Raw genomic sequence first — 22,531 nt, forward strand, 5'->3', positions numbered from 1 at the left:
GCAATACATGGACAAATTGCTATTTTGTTCCTAACTGCTCTTGATAAAATGTTATTCAAAGTGTCACACTTAATAGACATAAATGTCACTGATAAGCAGAGTAGAAACATAAAAATTTCACTCTTTTGAGTGTTGAAAACTTGGCAGCTACGTAGCAGCTGTAAAATGGTGTAGGTAAATCTGCACCTTAAACCGAGCTCCAGATATAAAGGGGTCACTTGCGATGAGCGTCTATAGATAGTTCGCTCATTGCTTTAAGGCGTTGACTTGCTCGAACGGTCTTCTTCAACATGGCATCCATATTCACCTTAAAAGTTTAGTCCTCTTTCGATTTCTAAACAGTTCTCACGGCATTGGCTGGGCGAAGGGCGGAACTGCGACTGCCAAAGGACCCACGTGTGGACTAGGCCTGTTGTGATCTTCGCACCCGGAAGCTGCCAGATTTGAGCCTTTACAGTTCATCGGTGCCTGCTGTCGCCGGCGGTCATGAACAGTGACAGCTTCAGCGCCGGGGAGCGCCTAGTCTCCGCACCTTATCTGAGGCAGGGAGCTCAGGCCCGGCGCGCGCACGAGCATCTCATCCGCGTGCTCCTAGAACAGGTGAAAGCAGCCTCCTGGCAGTGAGTGGGATCGCCAGGTCTAGTGCGTCGCGTGTAAAGCCTGCGGGGAATGTACAGCTGTAGCTTTTCTGGGGTGTCACGTTGTAATCATCAGTTTGACAGTCTAGTCTGTATGTGGGGTGGAGGAGACATATATTTCCTTGTTTACCTTGATGGCAGAGTCGCTGAGATTCCCTGGCAATTGTAGCAATTGAATGTGTTCACCACATATTGATGCATGGGCATCAGTTTAGAGAACGTCAGTAGATGCCGTTTATTTTTTGGTCTACTTATTTGTTTTCTACATATGGGATTCAGTTTAACCACTTCACAATCTAAAACCTGCAGGTATACCCTCCTTCAGCAGAGCCACTGATTAGCCTCGTTCCATGTGTAACCTATCGGCTTTTTAAATAATAGCACTTAACGTGCAGTGATATTTGACCCTATGATTCGAGTTCTAAATGTTAACCTACAGGTCCCAGAATTAGGGTGACCATATCACTCCAGTCCAATACGGAGTTGCGTCCAATCCTAAACTTGTCATCTACAAATCATTCATTTCAGTTGTATTAGTCTAATTAATTCAGTTGACTTAAAACGGGACGACAGCACATATGATTCATTAGGCTATCACACACTAATCCTGCGATAACGCGTCCTTTTATGTTAATTTATTACACATTAGGACTCGTTTTAGGCCAATGAATCTTGTGACCCAGTGGAGAGACACCGTAGGACGAGATAACTTATCAATAATGTCATCAATATTTACCACCACAATGCACTTTACTTTGGTTAAAGACATTAATCAAATTGTCGACGCAACCATGACCTTTCAGCCATGAATGACCACACCTTTAATAGAATTTTATTCTTTATTTTTTTTAGATTACAATCTACGAGCAAAAGAGTTAATCTCAATACCAAGAAGCATAATAGCATAGTCACGATATGGCAACTGTGATAAGATTTCATTAATGCAAGAATCACATACAACAGAATATAGCACGGCGTGAACATAGATCAGAACACAGCAGATGTCATATACATGTCAGTTCAGCATAGCATAGTATCAGTCGTTTGTCTATTTGCGTCAGTCTAAGTGAACTCCTATCCTAACTGCTGATTAGCATTAGCATGTTGGGCTTCATGCAAAACAATTTAGAACACTAATTTGGAAAACATCTAGCTATGGTCTCTATCAAAATGAGCAGTTGGTACCTATAAAGGAAAAGCAAACAGACAAATTACAGATTGCATTGTCATAATTACCCTCCAAAGATTAGATCAGCACACAGGATTAGTCTTCGTCTTCAGGACATCAGTCAAAACGCCATCAGTCTAATCTTGACTAAGGGACAGGGGACACTTCCCTCATAAGGAGGAGAAGTGTAATGGGGCAGTCTATGGGTGAGGATGGTTAATAAGTCTCAAAGTCACCAAACAGAGTGACAGAGTTTCTGGATAAAATCAATAGCATTCCCTACCTAGTTCTAACAACCCTTCTGTGACATGGGTTTTTATCCCTTTTTCGTAATACCTTCCCCCAAAATTCTATTGGACATTTACTATACCCCACTATCTTTAACCTATCAAATTAAACATTAGGTAATTCCAATTGTCACCCCACATTTATTCATAACATTTTGATTGGTCTTCATAATTGACGTCTTCGGAGGTGGCATGTCCGGGGTTACTTCATACCTTGGCACGTCTTCTCGGGTCAGCAGTTCCATTGTCCATGGTTTAAACGTCCTTGTACATTACATTAATCTACATTTGTTTCAATTTTGTATACAAAACTTAAACTAAGGCACCAAATATGCGGTTGAGAACGGAATTACAAAGATACATTCATCTTCCAAGTTGAAGAAAAAGAACATTTGCAGGGTCATGGCCCTTTGCGAGTCAGCACACTGGAAAACAGAAAAATGCTTTAAATATGAGAGGTAGGCAGCTAAAACCCACAGCTCACGCTAACTTAAGGCCTATAAGATTTTCAATATAACTGCAATATCGTAAATGTTAATATAAACTTGAATAACCATAGCATGAACAATTTTATTCATCATTATTAGTTTGCGTATACATTGGTGGCCACACACATCGTGGTCATAATTCAAGTGCACGTTTAAGCAAAATCGCTATTATTGTTGTTTTCTAGTTCACCACTTCACAATCTAAAACCTGCCGGTATACCCTCCTTCAGCAGAGCCACTGATTAGCCTCGTTCCATGTGTAACCTATCGGCTTTTTTAAATAATAGCACTTAACGTGCAGTGATATTTGACCCTATGATTCGAGTTCTAAATGTTAACCTACAGGTCCCAGAATTAGGGTGACCATATCACTCCAGTCCAATACGGAGTTGCGTCCAATCCTAAACTTGTCATCTACAAATCATTCATTTCAGTTGTATTAGTCTAATTAATTCAGTTGACTTAAAACGGGATGACAGCACATATGATTCATTAGGCTATCCCACACTAATCCTGTTATGAGAACCGTATCCGAAATGACCTGCGTGTAGGTGTTCATTAGACTTAGAATGCAACCCCTGACTGATAAAAACTAGGACAGTGAATGTTTAACATAATATGTGACCTTTATATATCTGATGCTAAAGTGTCCAATCATTTAAGTTTTCCACTCTGTCCGTTAATGAGATGGAATACCGTAGAGGCCATCATGGGATGGTTTGATCCTCTGTTGGATACTTGAGGCGCCCAGAGTCATATGGTAGATTGAGATGATTTATTCTTATATCAGAATACACCCACGACTGGAGAGGAACTGGCAGCGGCCATGAGCAAACGGCAACGGAATAAACGTTGGTGGAGGGGTTTCTAAGGCTCTCATTTCATTCCAGATCATGGAATGAGACTGACATTCAAAACTTACCACAACACACTGCAGTAGTGAACACTGAATGATGACTGTAGTACTGTGTATAACATACTGAATATACTGCAACACCCTCCCCTTCCTCCAAAAATAATTTAAAATCTCAAAATAAGTATGAAATAATTAGCAACGACATAAATGATTAGCAAAGGCATAACATGATGCATGGTTTATCTCAAATATACAATGCATATGTGAAATAATTCAGTACTACTCAAAATAATACATAATAATGGAATTTAGTTGTTACCACTTTCTCATCACTGGTTCCTCTACCACATCATTCTCCTTTTCTGTAGGTTGCACATTTACAGACGCGTTATTGGACGAGCTATTGTTAACATCTTGACAATTAACTTGAGAAGACTGGGTAATGTTTACATCATCCATGAACTCAATGTTCCTTCCATTGCCTGTGGCTACAACCAATTAGACAAGTCACAATTTCCTGTGTTGTTATATTTGCAATTGCAGGCTTGTTGTTTTGAAACGCTGACAAGACTTCTCTTGTTCCACCAACCTTTTCTATCAAGAAGAGCTGAACCCTGGTTCACTTTTATTGTTTGAATTGGTGATGAAAAATGGGATTTACTTTTCTCTACCCTCTTGGGATTTTTCATTAAGACCCACTCACCAACATGTAAATATGTATTCTTTAAATTCTTCCCCATCATCATTGTATTTTGCTTCTGTAACACACAGGATTTCATTACATTGTTTTTTCTTTCCTACTCCATTTTCTTCACACATGCCCTTACTTTGCAACCAATTTGGAAATAGACTACAGGGAGTGCAGAATTATTAGGCAAATGAGTATTTTGACCACATCATCCTCTTTATGCATGTTGTCTTACTCCAAGCTGTATAGGCTCGAAAGCCTACTACCAATTAAGCATATTAGGTGATGTGCATCTCTGTAATGAGAAGGGGTGTGGTCTAATGACATCAACACCCTATATCAGGTGTGCATAATTATTAGGCAACTTCCTTTCCTTGGGCAAAATGGGTCAAAAGAAGGACTTGACAGGCTCAGAAAAGTCAAAAATAGTGAGATATCTTGCAGAGGGATGCAGCACTCTTAAAATTGCAAAGCTTCTGAAGCGTGATCATCGAACAATCAAGCGTTTCATTCAAAATAGTCAACAGGGTCGCAAGAAGCGTGTGGAAAAACCAAGGCGCAAAATAACTGCCCATGAACTGAGAAAAGTCAAGCGTGCAGCTGCCACGATGCCACTTGCCACCAGTTTGGCCATATTTCAGAGCTGCAACATCACTGGAGTGCCCAAAAGCACAAGGTGTGCAATACTCAGAGACATGGCCAAGGTAAGAAAGGCTGAAAGACGACCACCACTAAACAAGACACACAAGCTGAAACGTCAAGACTGGGCCAAGAAATATCTCAAGACTGATTTTTCTAAGGTTTTATGGACTGATGAAATGAGAGTGAGTCTTGATGGGCCAGATGGATGGGCCCGTGGCTGGATTGGTAAAGGGCAAAGAGCTCCAGTCCGACTCAGACGCCAGCAAGGTGGAGGGGGAGTACTGGTTTGGGCTGGTATCATCAAAGATGAGCTTGTGGGGCCTCTTCGGGTTGAGGATGGAGTCAAGCTCAACTCCCAGTCCTACTGCCAGTTCCTGGAAGACACCTTCTTCAAGCAGTGGTACAGGAAGAAGTCTGCATCCTTCAAGAAAAACATGATTCTCATGCAGGACAATGCTCCATCACACGCGTCCAAGTACTCCACAGCGTGGCTGGCAAGAAAGGGTATAAAAGAAGGAAATCTAATGACACGGCCTCCTTGTTCACCTGATCTGAACCCCATTGAGAACCTGTGGTCCATCATCAAATGTGAGATTTACAAGGAGGGAAAACAGTACACCTCTCTGAACAGTGTCTGGGAGGCTGTGGTTGCTGCTGCACGCAATGTTGATGGTGAACAGATCAAAACACTGACAGAATCCATGGATGGCAGGCTTTTGAGTGTCCTTGCAAAGAAAGGTGGCTATATTGGTCACTGATTTGTTTTTGTTTTGTTTTTGAATGTCAGAAATGTATATTTGTGAATGTTGAGATGTTATATTGGTTTCACTGGTAATAATAAATAATTGAAATGGGTATATATTTTTTTTTGTTAAGTTGCCTAATAATTATGCACAGTAATAGTCACCTGCACACACAGATATCCCCCTAACATAGCTAAAACTAAAAACAAACTAAAAACTACTTCCAAAAATATTCAGCTTTGATATTAATGAGTTTTTTGGGTTCATTGAGAACATGGTTGTTGTTCAATAATAAAATTAATCCTCAAAAATACAACTTGCCTAATAATTCTGCACTCCCTGTAGTGTGTGCCTTCTTCCCTCTGAGTAGTGTCAAGGGAGCTATCCCAGTAGTGGAATGAGGTGTAGTGTTATGACGCCACACTTTTGTTTTCACAAAGTCCTGAACATTACATCCTGAAAAAAGGGCTATTTGAATGCTTTCTTTTACCAAGCTGTTGGCTCGTTCTGCCAATCCATTGGACGAAGTTGAGTAAAGAGCCACTTTCTTGTGATGCACATCGTGGAATTCTGAAATATTGAGCATGCAGTGTGGAACAAAATGTGTGCCATTGTTAGTGACTACAATCTTGGGGTAACATTCTAATGCAAATATGCGTTCTAAGAATTTTACAGCATTTTCTGTGCTAGGAGCATCACAAAAACACAGTAAATCTAGTTTGTGTGGTAATCAATTAGTACATTTATTTAATAACTGTTGTCTCCAGATAATGCCTCATACAGTCCTGAAAAATCCAATCTGACTTTTTCCCCAAGGACTGTCAAGAAAAGGTACTGGATGAAGTGGAGTCCCAGAAGTACTCCAATGCTTGTCTGAAAGGAGACATTCTGCGCAACTATCAATAATCTATTTCATCTGCACATCTAGGGAAGGCCACCAGTAATGTTGTTTTAAACGTTTGCAAGTTTTAGTAATGCTGCAGAGGAGCCACACGTATTATGTCCCTTCTTAAACTTTCAGGGGGAATAAACAACTCATGATGCATAACCATGTCCTAAACAATACTGTAGACAATTCAGTAGATACAAGAGCAAAGCTCTAAATCTCCCCTGGGAGATTTCTGCTCCCCAGCACCCATTGATTATATATTGTTTTATCTGATTGAGTTTTTTCATCCTTCAAAATAAATATTTTGCCACGCATGTTCTGTTATTTCTAACATGTAATCTACAATTGCATCCACTGCAGCTACCACAAGTTTGGTGTCACCTAGCTCGCCATCAAGTGGTTCATCCATCAATGTCATTCATGATTGGCAATCTGCCCAAAAGTTCAACCCCCACCACTCCAGGAAAATGTTTAACCACAAAGTGATCCTCTTGCATTTTGGAAGGTAGATGTACCACTCTTGCAGACGCTTTATCTGAAGCACCACCATTGAGAATACGTACCAAAGGTTTGTGGTCTGTATATACTTCAAATTCATGTCCCCATCTGTAGCTTTTGAATTTTTGCACTGCCCATATGCAAGCAGGTGCTTCACGCTCGATTGTGCTGTAGTTTGTCTCAGCCAGTTTCAATGTTCTATAGGCAAAAGCAACTGTACGCTTGATTCCTGAGACCCACTGACAAGGAACACCTCGCAATTCTGTTAAACTGGCTTCATCTGTGACTGTGCATTTACAGTCATCCTTAAATGGGCTTAACACTTGGGCCTCTTCAATCAATTTTTATTACTTCAAAGGTTTTACCCATATCATCTATCTATACGTATTTCACACCTTTCCTAAACAAGGCCCTTAGTGGTTCTACCAGCTGAGCACAACCATGCACCAAGTGAGCATAACACTCTGCCAATCCTAAGAAAGAGCAAAGTGTATCTCTGTCTTCGGGTGGTGCAGTGCCTTGAATGGCTTTAGTTAATGAAGATTTTGGTCTAATGCTAAGTTTAAGAAATCATATTGTCCAAGTAATTAAGTTCTCAGGTGCCAAATTTGCATTTGTCACTCTTCATGGTCAACCCAGCATGAGAGAGTACAGACAAAAAAATCTCATTGTGCGTTTCCCATTTGCCAGCAAAGATCAGTATATTATCTTGCTACGCTGGAACTCCTTGTATGTCCCCAAACATATCAACCATGAGTTTCAGAAAGATGCTGGCTGCTGAGGCAAGACCAAATGGAAGTTTCAAGTATTTGAAAGCCCCAAATAGTCACAAATGTGGTCAGTTCTTGCAGCTCAAATGTAAGTGGTATTTGGTGGCAGGCTGACCGTAAGTCTGTAATGGAAAAAGTGTTTGCCCTCCCTAAATTGGCTAATAATTCATGAATCTTTGGGAGGGGATGGCAGTCCACAAGGATGTTTTCTTTTAGCGATCGCAGAGCAGATCAGAGTCTGATCACTCCACTTTTTTTTTTTTAGCCACAACAATGTGCCAACCCTTTGACTGTCCCAACTCGATCACTAAATACTTCCTTGTTTAGGTCTAGAATTCTTTCAGTTTCTGTTAAGTGTGGGTTTTCCTCCATAAATGCTATCCGCATTTCACCTAGGACTCGTGGATTCTCAGCACCAGGTACAAGGTATAACCCATTCTGGTTAGATCTTTCAATCTAATTATATTTCTCCCTTGATAGCCACGTACACCTTAGTCTCAGTACTTCTGATGCAAGGAATTGTGCGCATTTGGTGTGCACTAGCGGCAGGGGGGCTGCTAATTAATGATTTATTTAGCCCTCAGGGTGTACAGACAGCCTGTTTTAGTGGCTGGGCGCACACTTACGTTGAAATGAAATAAATAGAGGAAAGGGAAAGGAAAGCACTTTTATCTTCCATATTAAGGTTTTCTCACAAGATTGGAGTTGCCTAGCAACTATAAATATGGGAAGTGCGAATGACCTGTATTATTTAAATTCCTTAGTCCCTTTTTCCTTTTGTATTTATGGCATCTGACTAGTTTAGCATCGTGGAGTCTTGAATGACAAAAGAAAAATTGAAGCACTGTGAGACTGAACCAGAGGAGGTTCAGTCTCTGGCATCAGAACCTATTATTTATGCTTGAGTATATTTGAACTGATTCAACCAGCAGTGGAAGAAACGTTTGCAGCCAGAGAAACCCCCACCTCCCCAGCGAAGAATCTCAAGCCTGTCCTTGCTGATGATTTGGATAATGGGGAGCCATGGACATTTTGTTCAGGTCCTCTTGCTTAGAAGAAACGTTCTAGCCAGAGAAACCCCCACCTTCCCCCAGCGAAGAATCTCAAGCCTGTCCTTGCTGATTTGGATAATGGGGAGCCAGAGGAGGACATCCATGGACATTTTGTTCAGGTCCTCTTGCTTATTATGAAGAATCTGGCTGTTCCTGCTGTTGAGGAGGTTCTCTAGGAGGATGATTTGTTTCAGCCAGTATCATCAAAGAGAGCCTGACTCCCTTCTGCTCCATGTGTCAGTAAAGAAAGTGTTAATTTTGTGAATGGGGCAATGTAGAGAAGCAAGCCTTCCTAGATTTCTGGCTAGATGTTATCATATTGAAGGTTTTTCCTGAAGAATTTCAGCCATCTGTAAAGGTGTATGCTGTTATGGCTGGGGTGTCCTTGCAGGGTAAGCTGGTTTGGGAGGACGTTTCCCGACACCCTGTGGGTTAAAAAGTAGAAGTGGCCATGATGCGGTCCTATATGGCGACCAACCTTGGTATCAGAACTAGTACTTACACGCCTTATGTGGTTGAGTCTCTTCTCAAGGTGTTTCAGACATTGGCCAAGCAGATTCAGTTGGGAAATTACTTTTCTGAGACTTTATTTATTAAGGAGAAGCAGATCTGTTTTCTAGCGGATGTGTCTTTTGATGCTGTGGGGGCCATGGCTACAGTCTGTGGTGCGGTGATTGAAGGACGTCGGCATCTCTGCATGAGATCTTGAATAGTGGATACTGTACGAAAGACTCATCTTATGCATCTCCTGATTTTAGGACCTAAACTGTTTGGCCAAAACCTAGAATGTATGATTAAGAAATCTGCCAAGGATAGGAAATTGATGACGCCCATTAGGTTTTGTTTACAGGAAAGCATTTGGTCTATCTGCAGCCACTAAACCTTCTTAGCCCTTTCGAGGTAGGGGTCATGGCCAGGCGCCCCTCTATCATACAAAGCCCATCCTACTCCAGGACTGTCCTCTTCAGTGCCTACTCCTCAGCCTCCCAAAGTATGAAAATGCCAGGAATCCTTCACAGTGTGTTGGGGGTCCATGTGAAATAATTTGTTCACTTGTGGCAATCACAGATTGGGGACAAATGGGCAGTCGATGTTGCACAGAATGGTATGAAGATCCAGTTTTCTTCTCAGCCCGAGACTTTTTTTGCAAGCTCCTCTGCCAAAGAATCCTCTGTGTCATTCAGCTCTTTTGGAGGTGGTGGAGTATTTGCTTTCCAAGGCAGCTATAATTTCAGTACCTCAAGCAAAACTAAAGTGAGGCAGCTACTCCATTCTTTTTCTGGTACAGAAGGTGTCAGGTTCTTTTCGTCTGGTTTTTGGATCAAAAGAAAGTAAATATTACATTCCTTATCAAAGGTTCAAGATGTTGACTGTAGACACAATTCTTCTTGACACTGATGGATCTAAAGGATGCACATTGGCATATTCCCATTCACAAGGACTCTCAGAAGGTTCTCAGAGTTTGTGTGAGGGAAGACACTTCCAATTCCAGGTTCTCCCGCTCGGGCTAGCTTCTGCTCCAAGAACTTTAACCAAGTTCCTAGCTCCTGTTGTTGGGTAATGTGCATACAGAGGGCATCAGGGTATTTCCTTACTTGGATGATTGGCTGATTACTTCTCAATCTTTTCTTAAGGCAGAGCAGGACTTCTAGTATAAACCTTTAGATTCTGTCGAGATTTGGATTCCTTTTGAGTATGGAGAAGTCCCAGCCATGTCCATCGAAAGTTATTCCAGGCCATCGGGGTTCAGTTCATTGCAGAGGAAGAGAAGATCTTTCTTCTCAGTCACAAGAAGGAGAAGCTGATGTCTCATGTTCGCTGTCTGCTATCGAATCATCAAGCTTCAGCCGAAGAATGGCTAGTGGTTCAGGGGGACATGGCCTTAACAGTCTCAGTTTGTCTATGGGTCTGTCTCCATCGGTATCCCTTGGTTCGTCACCTGCTGAGGTTTTGGTCTCCAGTAAATCAGGTTTACTCTGTCCAGGTTCCGGTGATAACTTAGGTATCCCAGGATCTCCATTGGTTGCTTCAGGAGGGGTCCTTAAGCAGGGGCTTCTCATTTCTTCTTCCATCAGTCTTAGTCATCACAACAGATGCCTGTGAGGAGGGGTGGGGTGAGTGGTGACCTTTCTTTCACATCAGATTCAAGGAAGATGGATTCCTTCTCAGGTACAGATGTCCTCAAACTGGAGGAATTTCAAGGCAGTGCATCTTGCTCTGTTGGTATATGCTCCTTTAATTGAAAATTAGGCTGTTTTGATCTGTACAGACAACCAGGGAGTCGGGAGCTATCTGCACCACATCTGGCTCAGAGGTGTGGGGGAGAATTGCTTGCAGATCATTTGAGTCGTGTCTTCCCTTCATCAGTCTGGATGGTCCTTCAGCCCCATATTTTTCAGCAGATAGCACAGAGGATTGGGTCCCCTTGGTTAGACCTCATTGCTACCAGGGAGAATGCTCAGACACTACAATTATGCAGTCTAATTTCTAATTTTAGAGGTATGGATGCATTTTCTGTTCCTTGGCCGGGGGTTTAGTATATGGGGTGGAGAAGGGGTCTCCTCTGTGCATTTCCTTCCATTCCTCTGATTCCCAAGGTCATAGAGAAGATTTTCACGGACTGGGTCCAAATGCTCTAAATGATTCTTTTTTGGCCCAGGTGAAACTGGTTTCCTCTCCTTTTGCAGCTATGAGTGTCCCCTCATTGGGTTCTTTTTCTGGCGGGGTCTCCTGTGTTGTCCCCGAATCTCAACAAAGCTTCTCTTCAAAGGCTGGGCCTGACGGTTTGGAAATTGAGATGTTAAAATTGCAGGGGTTATGTTGTTCGAGGGAAGTAGCCCAGGCAATTTTGCAGTCTAGACTTCTGCTCATTTTAAAGGTTTATGCTAGGCATACAAGGTCATTTTCTAAGTGGTGTTCTGCTAAAAATCTCTCCCTTCAACTTGTGAGCCCATGAAAATTCTCAATTTCATACAGGATGGGTTTTCCTTGGGTTTGATGGTTTCCACTTTGTGTAGTGAGTGAGCAGCAGCCAAAGCCTTTAGAAAACCGAAGGCTGAGAAATTAGAGCTGCTGGTCTCTAGTTTGTTGAGAAGTTTGTTGTTGAAATGCCCAGTGGTTCATAGCCCAATTTCTTCATCGGATGTTCCACTAGCTTTGAGAGCTTTACAAGTAGCTTCATTTGAGCCATTGGAATCAGTTGAGCTCAAGGATCTGTCTTATAAAGTGTGATTTCTGGTGTCTATCTGTTCAGGCTGTAGGATTGAGGAACTTAGGACCCTTCTCTGTTTTGATCCTTTTCTTTGTGTGTTTTCCAGACAAAGTGATTTTTGAGTCTGAAGCGTTTGTTTCTCCCTAATGTCCCATCAGACCTTCACATGTCACAGAATTTGGTTCTTCCTATGTATTTATCCAATCCTTCATCTTCCGAAAAGGAAGACATGCATACTCTGGATTTACACAGAGAACTATCTCTTTATGTGGCAAGGACAGTATCTTTCTGCAAAGTTCTATAATTGTTTGTGATTTGTGTGTTATTTTGGAATATGATGAATATGGCTTTTCTTTGCTGGGTCCCATGTAAGGGAGATCTTCCAGATGTATGGCTGCGTCCTGAGCTAGGTTATAAGGCACTTTAATTTTTTAAAAATTGTTTTTATTAACATTTTACTGTTATACATTGTCAGATCAATTTATGGCATTGACATACTCTTATCTTATCCATGTATATCAGCATTTACAATATCCAGATACAACCATCAATTTATCATTGCGGAACACTTATTCTAGATCAGCGTCCAGCATCCATGTTTTTGGTTCTACGTTTGGTCTGGATATCACGCGGGTGCTCCCTTTTGTCATATACTGTGTTATGTGCATTTTTTTTCTTTCTTTTTTTTCCCCGGGGGAGGGATATCCCTCAGATTATTAAGTTGCTCTATCCCTGTGCCCTCTCAGTCAGCATCAGCCGGGGCCAGCTGAACCTGTCCGCTACCTTCCTTTCTCCTACGCAGGTAAAGTGCTGGGGACAAACCCTTTCTGTCCGACTGATGTTAAGGTCATTGTGCCTCTTCTACCTCCATTACCCTCTCTTCTTGTTCTGTGGCTTCCCCCAACCCCTCTGGAGGGGTTCCCACTTCTCGCTCCAGCGGCTCCCACTTGATTAGCACCTCCTCCCACAGTGAAGCAATGGGTTTCTGGAGCAACCCCCGTGCCTCCTCCTGTTTCAACACCTGTAATTCAGCCTTTGCCCATCTCTGCACGTCTCGCCTCCAGTGGCACCTGGGCAAACTCCATCCCATAGTGATTCGTCTCCTAAAGAGCACCAAAGCCAAGTCAAGGAAACGGCCGCCCACCCTCCTAGGGGCCGGCCCCGGGCACAAACCCAGCAGACACACAGATGGGGTCAAGACCAATGCGGTATCTAGGAGTCCCTCCAGGTCGGCCAACACTGCTTTCCAACATTGCTGGAGCTCAGGGCAGTGCCACACCATGTGGTCTAAGTCTGTGTCAGGTTCACTGCATCTAGGACATACTTTAGGTTCACCTCCGTATATAAGGGGCAACCGGTGTGGCGTGAGGTATGTTCTGTGAATATAATTATATTGGATGTATCGCAGGTGCGTGTTTCGCTAGACCATCCGAGGATATGCCAAAACCTTCTGCCACTCCGCATCAGTCAAGTCTCTACTAAGTGTCTTTTCCCATCTCTCCCTCAGTGATTGTAATGGGTCTAGTGTGCTTTCACTTTGGGCCTTGTATAGTTTAGTGACCAGGTGGTTGTCTTCTCCCGCTGTTAGCAAGAGGTGCAAGACCCCGTGTGTGTCAGGCTCTGCGTTGATTGTGCCCCAACGTTCCTTTATATTATGTGTCAGATTTTGGTATAATAGGAATTGTCCGCCCAGTACTCTGCTTTTGTCAACCATGTCAGTGAAAGGACTCAGTACACCATCCTGAAAGAGGTCGCCCAGGGTCCCCACCCCAGCTCTCGTCCAGACCCCCAGCCCAGAGCCCATCAAGGCCCCATCTGCGGTACCCCGCATCAGCACCGACAGAGGCAGCGCCAGAGAATAAGCCAATCCCACTCCTACATGCCGTGAGCATCTCTTCCAACAAGCTAAGGCCACCTTCGTGAGGACACTTTCCTGCTGGGCCTCCATTCGCCAGTTTATCATTTGTGCTATGATCCGATCTCTGCTCTTCTCACCATTAGCAGTACACCTGCCCAGGCGACCCTCCCCCGCATACCACCTGGAGATCCACTGCATTTGGGATGCCAGGCAATAGAATTCAAAATCTGGGGTTCCCAGACACCCCGCGAGGTCGGCCTGCAGAGGACCGAAAGCGGGGTGCGCCTGCGACCCCCACCCTAGATCAGGTCCCTGAGCAGGGTATTCAAATCCCGGAACCACGTCGAGGGTATCCACACCGGTAGTTTGGTGAAGTAGTAAAGAAGGCGGGGTAGCATAATCATTTTAGATAATGATATTCTGGCCATTATGGATAACTTAAGTGACCTCCAGAGCCCTACAGATGCTTGGAGCGAGCAGAGCCTATGTTACCCTCGCGCAGGTCCTTCAGGTCATGGAACACCTGTATGCCCAGGTACTTGAAAGTGTTAGGGGTCCACACCACATCCTCCGGACAGGAGGAGGGACGCTCACTTCCCTTAGTCAGGGGAAACACAAAGGTTTTACCCCTATTGAGGCGTAGCCCCAAGAAACCTCCATAAGGCACTTTCATAAAGGACATATTATGGCAGCTGCTTGGGTTTCCCTTCACACCTTTATGGAGCATTATCATTTATATGTGGGAGGGAATGTTTCAATTGTTTTTGGTGAGAGGGTGTTGGAGGCTGTTCACTATAAGGCTTAAATCCTTTGTTTAATAAACAGTATTTTTGCAGCATGGAACCATGTCAGTGGTCTATTTCTGCTTGCTTGTGATGCTTGGGTACTATCTCACTCCATAAGGAATGGGATGAGGAAGATGGATGAGGAGGTAATGCCCTGTTACTTACCCATCATTTTCATTACTTTGAGTTCATGTCTTCCTCGTCACAGTTCTGTTTTGTTCTCCCCTCGTCCCTTAGGGGAGAGGCAAACAGAAGGTCATTGTTGTATTTCATAGTTATTTTCTTTTCTTTGGGTCTAGGCCTTGCTATTACAGGATGTGGTATGGTTGACTTCCTCTTTATATAGTGTTGGCAGGAAGAGGCCGTCAACCATATTTAGTGTAGTTTTTTGTTGATTCTAGCTTGGTAGAACCTTTTCTTGGGAGAAGATATTCACCTCCCCGAGTAAGGACCCTGACAAGGAAGACCTGAACTCAGAGTAATGAAGCTGACTGGTAATCAAGGCATTTCTTTAACAGTATCTTCAGGAAATTGAAGGCACATTATTTGCATGGAAACCTTAAAAGGCACATTTTACTGAAGATATGTAGTTGAAACTCTGGGATGTAATTGAAACTCTATGACGTAGGAGATTTTAGGTTTTTTATAGCTGAATCATAGTGAGATTAGTAATTGGCAGATTCAATGTGGGCTTTGAGAAAGATGATAGTAAGAGAACAAAAGGTGTAGGGTGGAGAAATACTGTATGACAGTAACAAGAGGCTCTGTTTTATCAAGGATGGAGGATTTTGCCATCTGTGAGTTTGTCAGACACAGAGGGGGTCATTCTGACCCTGGCGGTCTTGGACCGCCAGGGCAAGAATGACGGAAGCACCGCCAACAGGCTGGCGGTGCTTCATTTCCCATTCTGACCGCGGCGGTAAAGCCGCGGTCGCACCGCCGGGGACGGCGGTGTCCCGCCGATTTTCCCCCAGCGGTGATAATCCGCCAGGGCAGCGCTGCCCTGGGGATTATGACCCCCTTACCGCCAGCCTGTTTCTGGCGGTTTACACCGCCAGGAAGAGGCTGGCGGTAAGGGGTGTCCTGGGGCCCCTGGGGGTCCCTGCACTGCCCATGCCACTGGCATGGGCAGTGCAGGGGCCCCCTAACAGGGCCCCGGCCTGCTTTTCACTGTCTGCATGGCAGATGGTGAAAAGCGCGACGGGTGCAACTGCACCCGTCGCACCGCCGCAACACCGCCGGCTCCATTCGGAGCCGGCTCCTGTGTTGCGGCCTCATTCCCGCTGGGCCGGCGGGCGCTAACTTGGTTAGCGCCCGCCGGCCCAGCGGGAATGTCAGAATGGGGGCCGCGGAATTTTGGCCGCGTGGCGGCCAAATGGCAGTAGCCGCCCGCCAGAGTTGGAATCACCCCCAGAGTTATGAAGGGGTTATTGGAGTGAAGGGAGCATAGAAGTATGCTTAACTGGGTTGGGGGAATTAGCTAATCAGTCTTGTGAACTATAATGAAAAACGGTTCCATGTGGATAAATGGCATGGAAGTTTCAAATTGAAAACTACCCTGCAGGTTGCATGGCACAGCACATTGTTAGAATTTGCCCCTACTTGACCCGGGGAGCAATTTATGCTCTTGCACACAATACTCGAACCTCTCCTCCCTTCTATAAGTCATAACTAGATGAGCCAATTAGATTGACTCGAGAATTCACGATTGATTTAATTCCCATTGAGGAACAATACTTAATACACGTTCAGCATGTAATTTAATTCTAATAGTATGAACTCCCATAAGCACATCTGAAATGCAAGGGCAAATTAGCATCTTTAATGGCATGCACTCTCCTGGCTGTGTGTTTTCTGTCTTAAGGAGAACACCCTTTCAAGTACCTCGCCCTTTTGGAACTCCCTCAGGAGACTCTGCGTTTTGTCTGTCTTTTTTCCAGGCACGTTCAAAGTGTGCACAACTGATCTGTTTTATACTCTGCAGTAAAAACATGTGCACAATGAGCTCACCTTTCCTTTGGGCTGCTATAGCCAAAGACCTTCCTAATGCGGTGGAATAGAATTTCATTCACTGAACAATTTGCCATTGTATTTTCATATACTGTATCACATCCATAGTTCAGATGTTCAAGTGTATGCACTATTTTGTTTATTTACAGAATGGTGTTAAGTAATGTTGCATTAGTCTGTAATTTGGTTGATTTTAGGTAGATGTTGCTTATTTAATGCTGACCATATTGTTTTGTTTCTGTATATTTATTATAAAAGCTGCTGTTTTTGGAAGTGAGCCACAGATTTGCTTGCCCCAACTTATTGAGGCTAAAACATTGCTGGTTTGTTTCACAATCTAGGGTTGGAATTATTTGAGATTTTCTCTGAGGCTGGGCTTATGTCAAATGTACCTGCTGCATTTGATGGCTAATTCACGATGAACCTATTTTGAGACTAATTGATTGTCCTGCCTTCTGTAATGCCTTATCATTTTTTAATAAACCTTCATGTTTTTTTTCTAATTTGCTGCAGACTTCCTGGAGTCTTTTTTTAGATCCTATTCCTTAATGTTTTCTTTATTGAGGTGTTTAGGGTGGGCCCTATTGACTCATGCTCTATTGGGGTTTAACACCAGCCTGATTCTGCAACAGTGCTTTATCTAATATATTTTAATATATCAAAGATATTGTTCCTAAGGTTATACCCCCTCAATCGGTTGTAGTTATTCCAGACTATAATGGTATAACCCCATTCTGGATGACCCAGATATCATTTTCATCAGTTAACCTTTGAATTATTTTTTTTCAAAGAAAGTACTAAAGGAAGAGAAATTAGCATATCACTGCACGTTATCACAAGACAGGAAACTATTAAAGATTATTTATCTTTTGATTGTGTTCTGGGTACTGCATGCCTCTTGCTTTTTATGATAGTGGCGGCATAGCTGTCATTTAATTAAGGATTGAAATATTTGGTCTGGTCTTTGAGCATTTTTATCTTACTTTCCACTTTGTCTGTCAAATGCTACTACAGTGTGAGTTACCTTGGTGTTGGTGTTATCAAGGGCAAGTGGTATGGCTTGGATAACTGTTCTAAGGACCCGATTTTGCTCTTATTCTCCAACTGTTTTGGGTTTTGATAAAAAAGGAAGCTGGTCAAAGTTTCTTCCTGTCCTGCTCTGTTGACTGCTTTATAAATGAGTGCAAATGTGACTTGAATGGTAACTGACTGGCTTTAAGAGGCACTGGCACCAGGGTGAGTTGCATGGTAAAACAAATAAGGAATGCTTGAATTAATGTTAGTCAAGTAGTAATTACTCTGGTCCTCATTACAGTTCATCATGTTTTGTTGACCTTGCCACCCTCAGACAGGCATTAGCCATATGCAAATCAGATGTGATCCTGCTGTAAAGGAATACTCCAGCCTACCTGCCAGCCCTGGTACCTCTGAACAGGACCACAATCAAAACCAAGCCAGTGTTAGCCTAGTTATGCATCATCAGTGAACTATAAACAGCATGGGTGCCACATATGGACATACCCATCATACTTTATGTCCCATACTGAAGAAATCAAAAACGTGATTAGTTAAATGCTTGAGATAGAATCAGTGCACACGTGTTGAAGGAGGAAAAGGATCTGGGTGAAGGAGAAAAAAGAGAAAAGGGGTCGAAATGAGTTACTGAAGTGGTCTGAGTAGCAGCTGTAGACAGGAGTGTCCGTGAGATGGGGTAGTCAGGGTATGGGAATTGAACAATAGTTATTAGGGCAGAGAGAGATGAGAAAGAATGGGAGTTCAGAAAGAGGAAGGGACATGAGGGGCAGGCAGTTGAGTATGTGTGACCTAAGTGCAGATGAATGAGGAGATCTTTAGAGAAAAAGCTGTCTGGTCGGAACAAGAACCCAATCAGACTCTAAATGAAGGTAACAGTAGTGAGTGTAATTTGTTCTTTACATGGACGTGATAACCTGAGTCTCATGTTGATTTCTCGTTTGGAACATTAGGGAAAGGAAACCACAAACATAACCAGCCTGAAAGTGTATGTACTGAAAGAGTGGACGTACATAGGAGACTCGGGCTCCTCCTGCTTTCAGGATAGGCCGTACTTATGCAATAAACCCTTAAACAAATACACTAATTTTATATAATTGTGTTCCTCGCTCACTGTAGCTAACAAGCCTTGGTGTAATTCGTTGAATCATGTGGCACAAATAAAGTGGTGCATATGCAAAGTTTGTGAGAAATTAATTTGTTTAACAACATGCATATGATTTATGGACAACGGCATGTGTTGAATATTTCCTAGAGATAAGCATTGATCCGCTAATTGAGAAATTAACCTAGGTGAAAACACATGGAGTTGGTTATTTTGTGTTTTTAGCTACTATAATAGAACTATAATTGTGTTAAGTTGGCCAGTATCATCCTAATCCTAGAGAGCTCTGGCACCCTAAATTGTGGTTTGCAGAGTACTCCTTTAGTACAAACACACCTACCTCGTCTAGTTGTGCATTTAGTCTGCAAAGACACTGCAAACTCTAATTTAAATTGAATTTTATGTAGCAATTAAACTTAATAGTTTCAAATTACATTGCAAACCAGGCATTACTGATATAATTCTAATAGACCATTGAAGGATGATTTGCTGAATGTTCCTGCCAGGATGTGTGCTTTTTAGGCAGCAGAAACTCTTCTGCAGCAGCCTTGGTAGAACCAGAAACAAAATTAGTGGTTTATAGTAATGTTGGTGGGGGCCATGTCTGTGGTCAGCCAGGTATCTGCTACAATACTGATTAGGAGGGTGTGTGATGTCTAGGGAACCTCTCCTTGCTGTCTGTCAGATAGTGCTTCTAGAATCGTATCCAATGGCGTAGTACAAAACATTCAAATAGCAGAGTACTTGGCTAACTCTACAGGCCATTACATAATTGTCAAAATTGACATTTTTTCAAAAGTGATTTCATTTGCACTGCTCTCACAGTAAGGACTAGCCATTAGTGCAAGAGACACCTTTGAAAGAAAATATTCCCTGTAAACACAAACTGGCTTTAATAGCGATCTCTGGGTCTAGAGTACATTAAAATGTCTCATTACTAGCACATGCCTAACTTTGATGCAACCAGGTGGACTTGTTCGGCATCGTTTTTAATATATTTTTCTTGCAAGATGTTAACACTTTGTGAATGTAAGACCAATGGGAGCCAAATAGTTAAAGGATTTCTGTTAATATACAACATTTCTTTCTCTTAAAGGGTAAATGTCCAGAAGATGGATGGGATGAAAGCACAATTGAACTCTTCCTTCATGAACTTGCTGTTTTGGACAGCAACAATTTTCTTAGTAATTGTGGTGTTGGTGAAAGGGAGGGAAGAGTTGCATCAAGTATAGTGGCCCGTCGTCACTACAGGTACAGTTTCAATATTTTCATTTTTCATATAATCCAAATATATTAGGCAGTTTGATCTCAATTCATGTTAACACACCTCCCTAACGTCTATTGACTTATTTAATTTAATGGATTTCCATCATACAGCCATCACATAATAACACCTGTCTGACAGCTTTGCAGAGATTACTAAAAAAGGAAAAATGTATAGAAGCTACAAATCCCAACTATTTCCCATGGATGAAAATAAATGGAAAAGGCAGTCCCTTTTAGTAAAATTACATACTACAGATTTCACCGGTGCTTTTCAGAGTAAGGGATTGCCAATGGATATGTGATAATACTTTTAATGTAATATGATTTTAGGAAAGCATACATTTTTCACCCAGTAAACAACAGGTATTTGTTCAGAAATCATGTCTTTTGTACAAGTTAAGGTTGAGATATTTTCTTAGGCTCTGTGGTCAGCTAGTGGAGGCACTGCTATAACTCTTTGACACATTAAAATTGACAGTGTTCACTAATTAGGTGTAGTGCTATATAGTATACTGTCCTGAAGCTTATTTTAGGAGTACTCTGAATGCTCTAAAGATCTTCTTCGAACCCATCCCAGACAGTAGGATGGGTTTGTATTGAAAACTGTATAACAGAACACTTTTGGCCTGATCTCTCTGACCTTTTGTATTTTATGAGGTCCTTAGAGGGATAAACCTTTGAAGTTGCTGGTATGTAGGCTGCCCAGGTGCCTTAGATGCACCTTTAGGAATGACTTGAGTAATGTTCGTGCAGCCTTAATGATGTCATTTATGGGCTTGACTGTTTACCAGCAGAGGGAAGTTCCTGCCTTCTCCCGATACCCAACCATCTACCAACCACTGTCAGGGGCATCCTTCCTCCAGGGTGAATAAAAAAGAGCTGAGGAATGGATCTTGCTAAAGCCAATACAGCCTACGGCTGTTGTGCTTGGTGCGTGATTCAAAGTCATTACTCAGAGGAAATATAGATATAATGTTTTTTTTTTTTTAACAGACATGGGTAGGTTGATGGTGAGTTGGGTTGATATTGAAGTCCAGGGATTCTGAACATTTGACGAAAAAACGAAATGTGACTTGCTTAGCCCATGTTTGTAACCTGATCAACATACCCCTTTAACGGTTTCAACTTGGGTGACTGGATGTCAGTTTTATTAAGCTATAAAATACCACATATTTTTGGTTACGTCTGAAAAAGCAGAGGCGGTGTATAACTAACTGACTTCTGATGCTTAAGTCTAAAATCATAACTGACTTTGAACTCCACAATCATAGGTACTAGGACTGCAGGTTATTTGCATATTGGTGGACTATCTCATTTTGCTAATGGGGTAATGGGTAGCTTATCTCACATATGCAAACATTGTATTAAAATGGAGAAAACCCTGAACCGTAGTCTGTTCAAAGTCAAACAAGTCTATATAGTAGGAAGTCCAATGCCAGTCTGTAAGTATCCTCTTTTTGTATTGTTGGCTAATTTGAGCATTTTCGAAGTACTTTTGTAATCATATTGTCACTGCAACAAGTGGTGAAAATGATTAAATTCTCATTATTTAATCAGGCAAAAAACAGTGGTGTCCAGAGAGATCATAACATGTAGGTTAATCAAAACTTTATGGAAGGTTTTGTGTTAGATCACCAGGCTTTTAGATGCCTTTGTGTTAGGATGTTTATGATAACAGAAAGACACAATAAAAAAAAGCTGAGCAACACTTGCAAAATTGACATAAAAAATTTGATGCAGAGCTAACATTCCCTGTTGTGGCATTCAACATATTTATCACAGTTGTGTACTGTAATATCACTCTGCTGATCTAGCACATGAGGGTCATCAAACTATCATGACAGATTGAAAATGTAACTTATAATCATGTGCACTGTCAGGTTCTGCAGATATGAATGACAAGCTTTTTTTCCTGAACCTCAGGAATACACACCTGTCACTGACAGGCTGCATGAATATATTAGATGAAACCTTTATTGGATCACATCTTTAAAAGTTGTACTTGTTTAACTGGATCCAAAGCTTTAAGGTCAATTCGATAGTAGAGAGTAATTGCTACCTACAAGGTACTTTCCTTGCCTTTTAAGATGCAGCTGTTGGTAACATAAGTGAAATCTGGGGAAATCGTAGGATCTTATGGACTATAAAGTTTTATAATTGGGTTCTTGGGTTCACAGCCTATTGTATTATCTGGCATCTTATGGAGATGCAAAGTTATCGGTTGCTTTACACAAAAAAGTCAAGATCACGGGTGTTATGTCAGCTTTGTAATTATCTGAAACAAGATAGTGCATGAAGGTATAGCTTCTTGACTTCTTTCCTCCCTGAAAGAAACACCCATGGCATACTCCTGAGTCCCTGTGTAGGCAGTAAATACAGTTCTGGATTTCAAAATAAAAAACCTGCAAAATATAGATGAAAAAGAAAATGGAACTCAAGGAAGCAGTAAATGATGCTTGCATTTGGGAACAATTACTCCAGAGGCTATAGTCTTTGATGGGTTAGTGGAGTATGGAAATATAATACATGTGTATTTAACGATACC

At 42.2% G+C, this 22,531-nt stretch overlaps 1 protein-coding gene across 1 annotated transcript in view; it reads left to right on the forward strand.

Annotated features, from left to right (window-relative positions):
- The first annotated feature begins 372 nt into the window (after window positions 1-372).
- SEPSECS (Sep (O-phosphoserine) tRNA:Sec (selenocysteine) tRNA synthase) overlaps window positions 373-22,531 on the forward strand; it is a 196,384-nt gene continuing 174,225 nt past the window's right edge. Inside the window, exons 1-2 of the mRNA XM_069202162.1 lie at window positions 373-600; window positions 19,817-19,971. Of these exons, the coding sequence (XP_069058263.1) occupies window positions 487-600; window positions 19,817-19,971 (269 nt within the window). The 5' untranslated portion in view covers window positions 373-486. The remainder of the gene's footprint in view (window positions 601-19,816; window positions 19,972-22,531) is intronic.

The sequence above is a fragment of the Pleurodeles waltl genome, chromosome 1_2 (assembly GCF_031143425.1).
Source record: "Pleurodeles waltl isolate 20211129_DDA chromosome 1_2, aPleWal1.hap1.20221129, whole genome shotgun sequence".
In the NCBI taxonomy this organism is placed as follows: Eukaryota; Metazoa; Chordata; class Amphibia; order Caudata; family Salamandridae; genus Pleurodeles; species Pleurodeles waltl.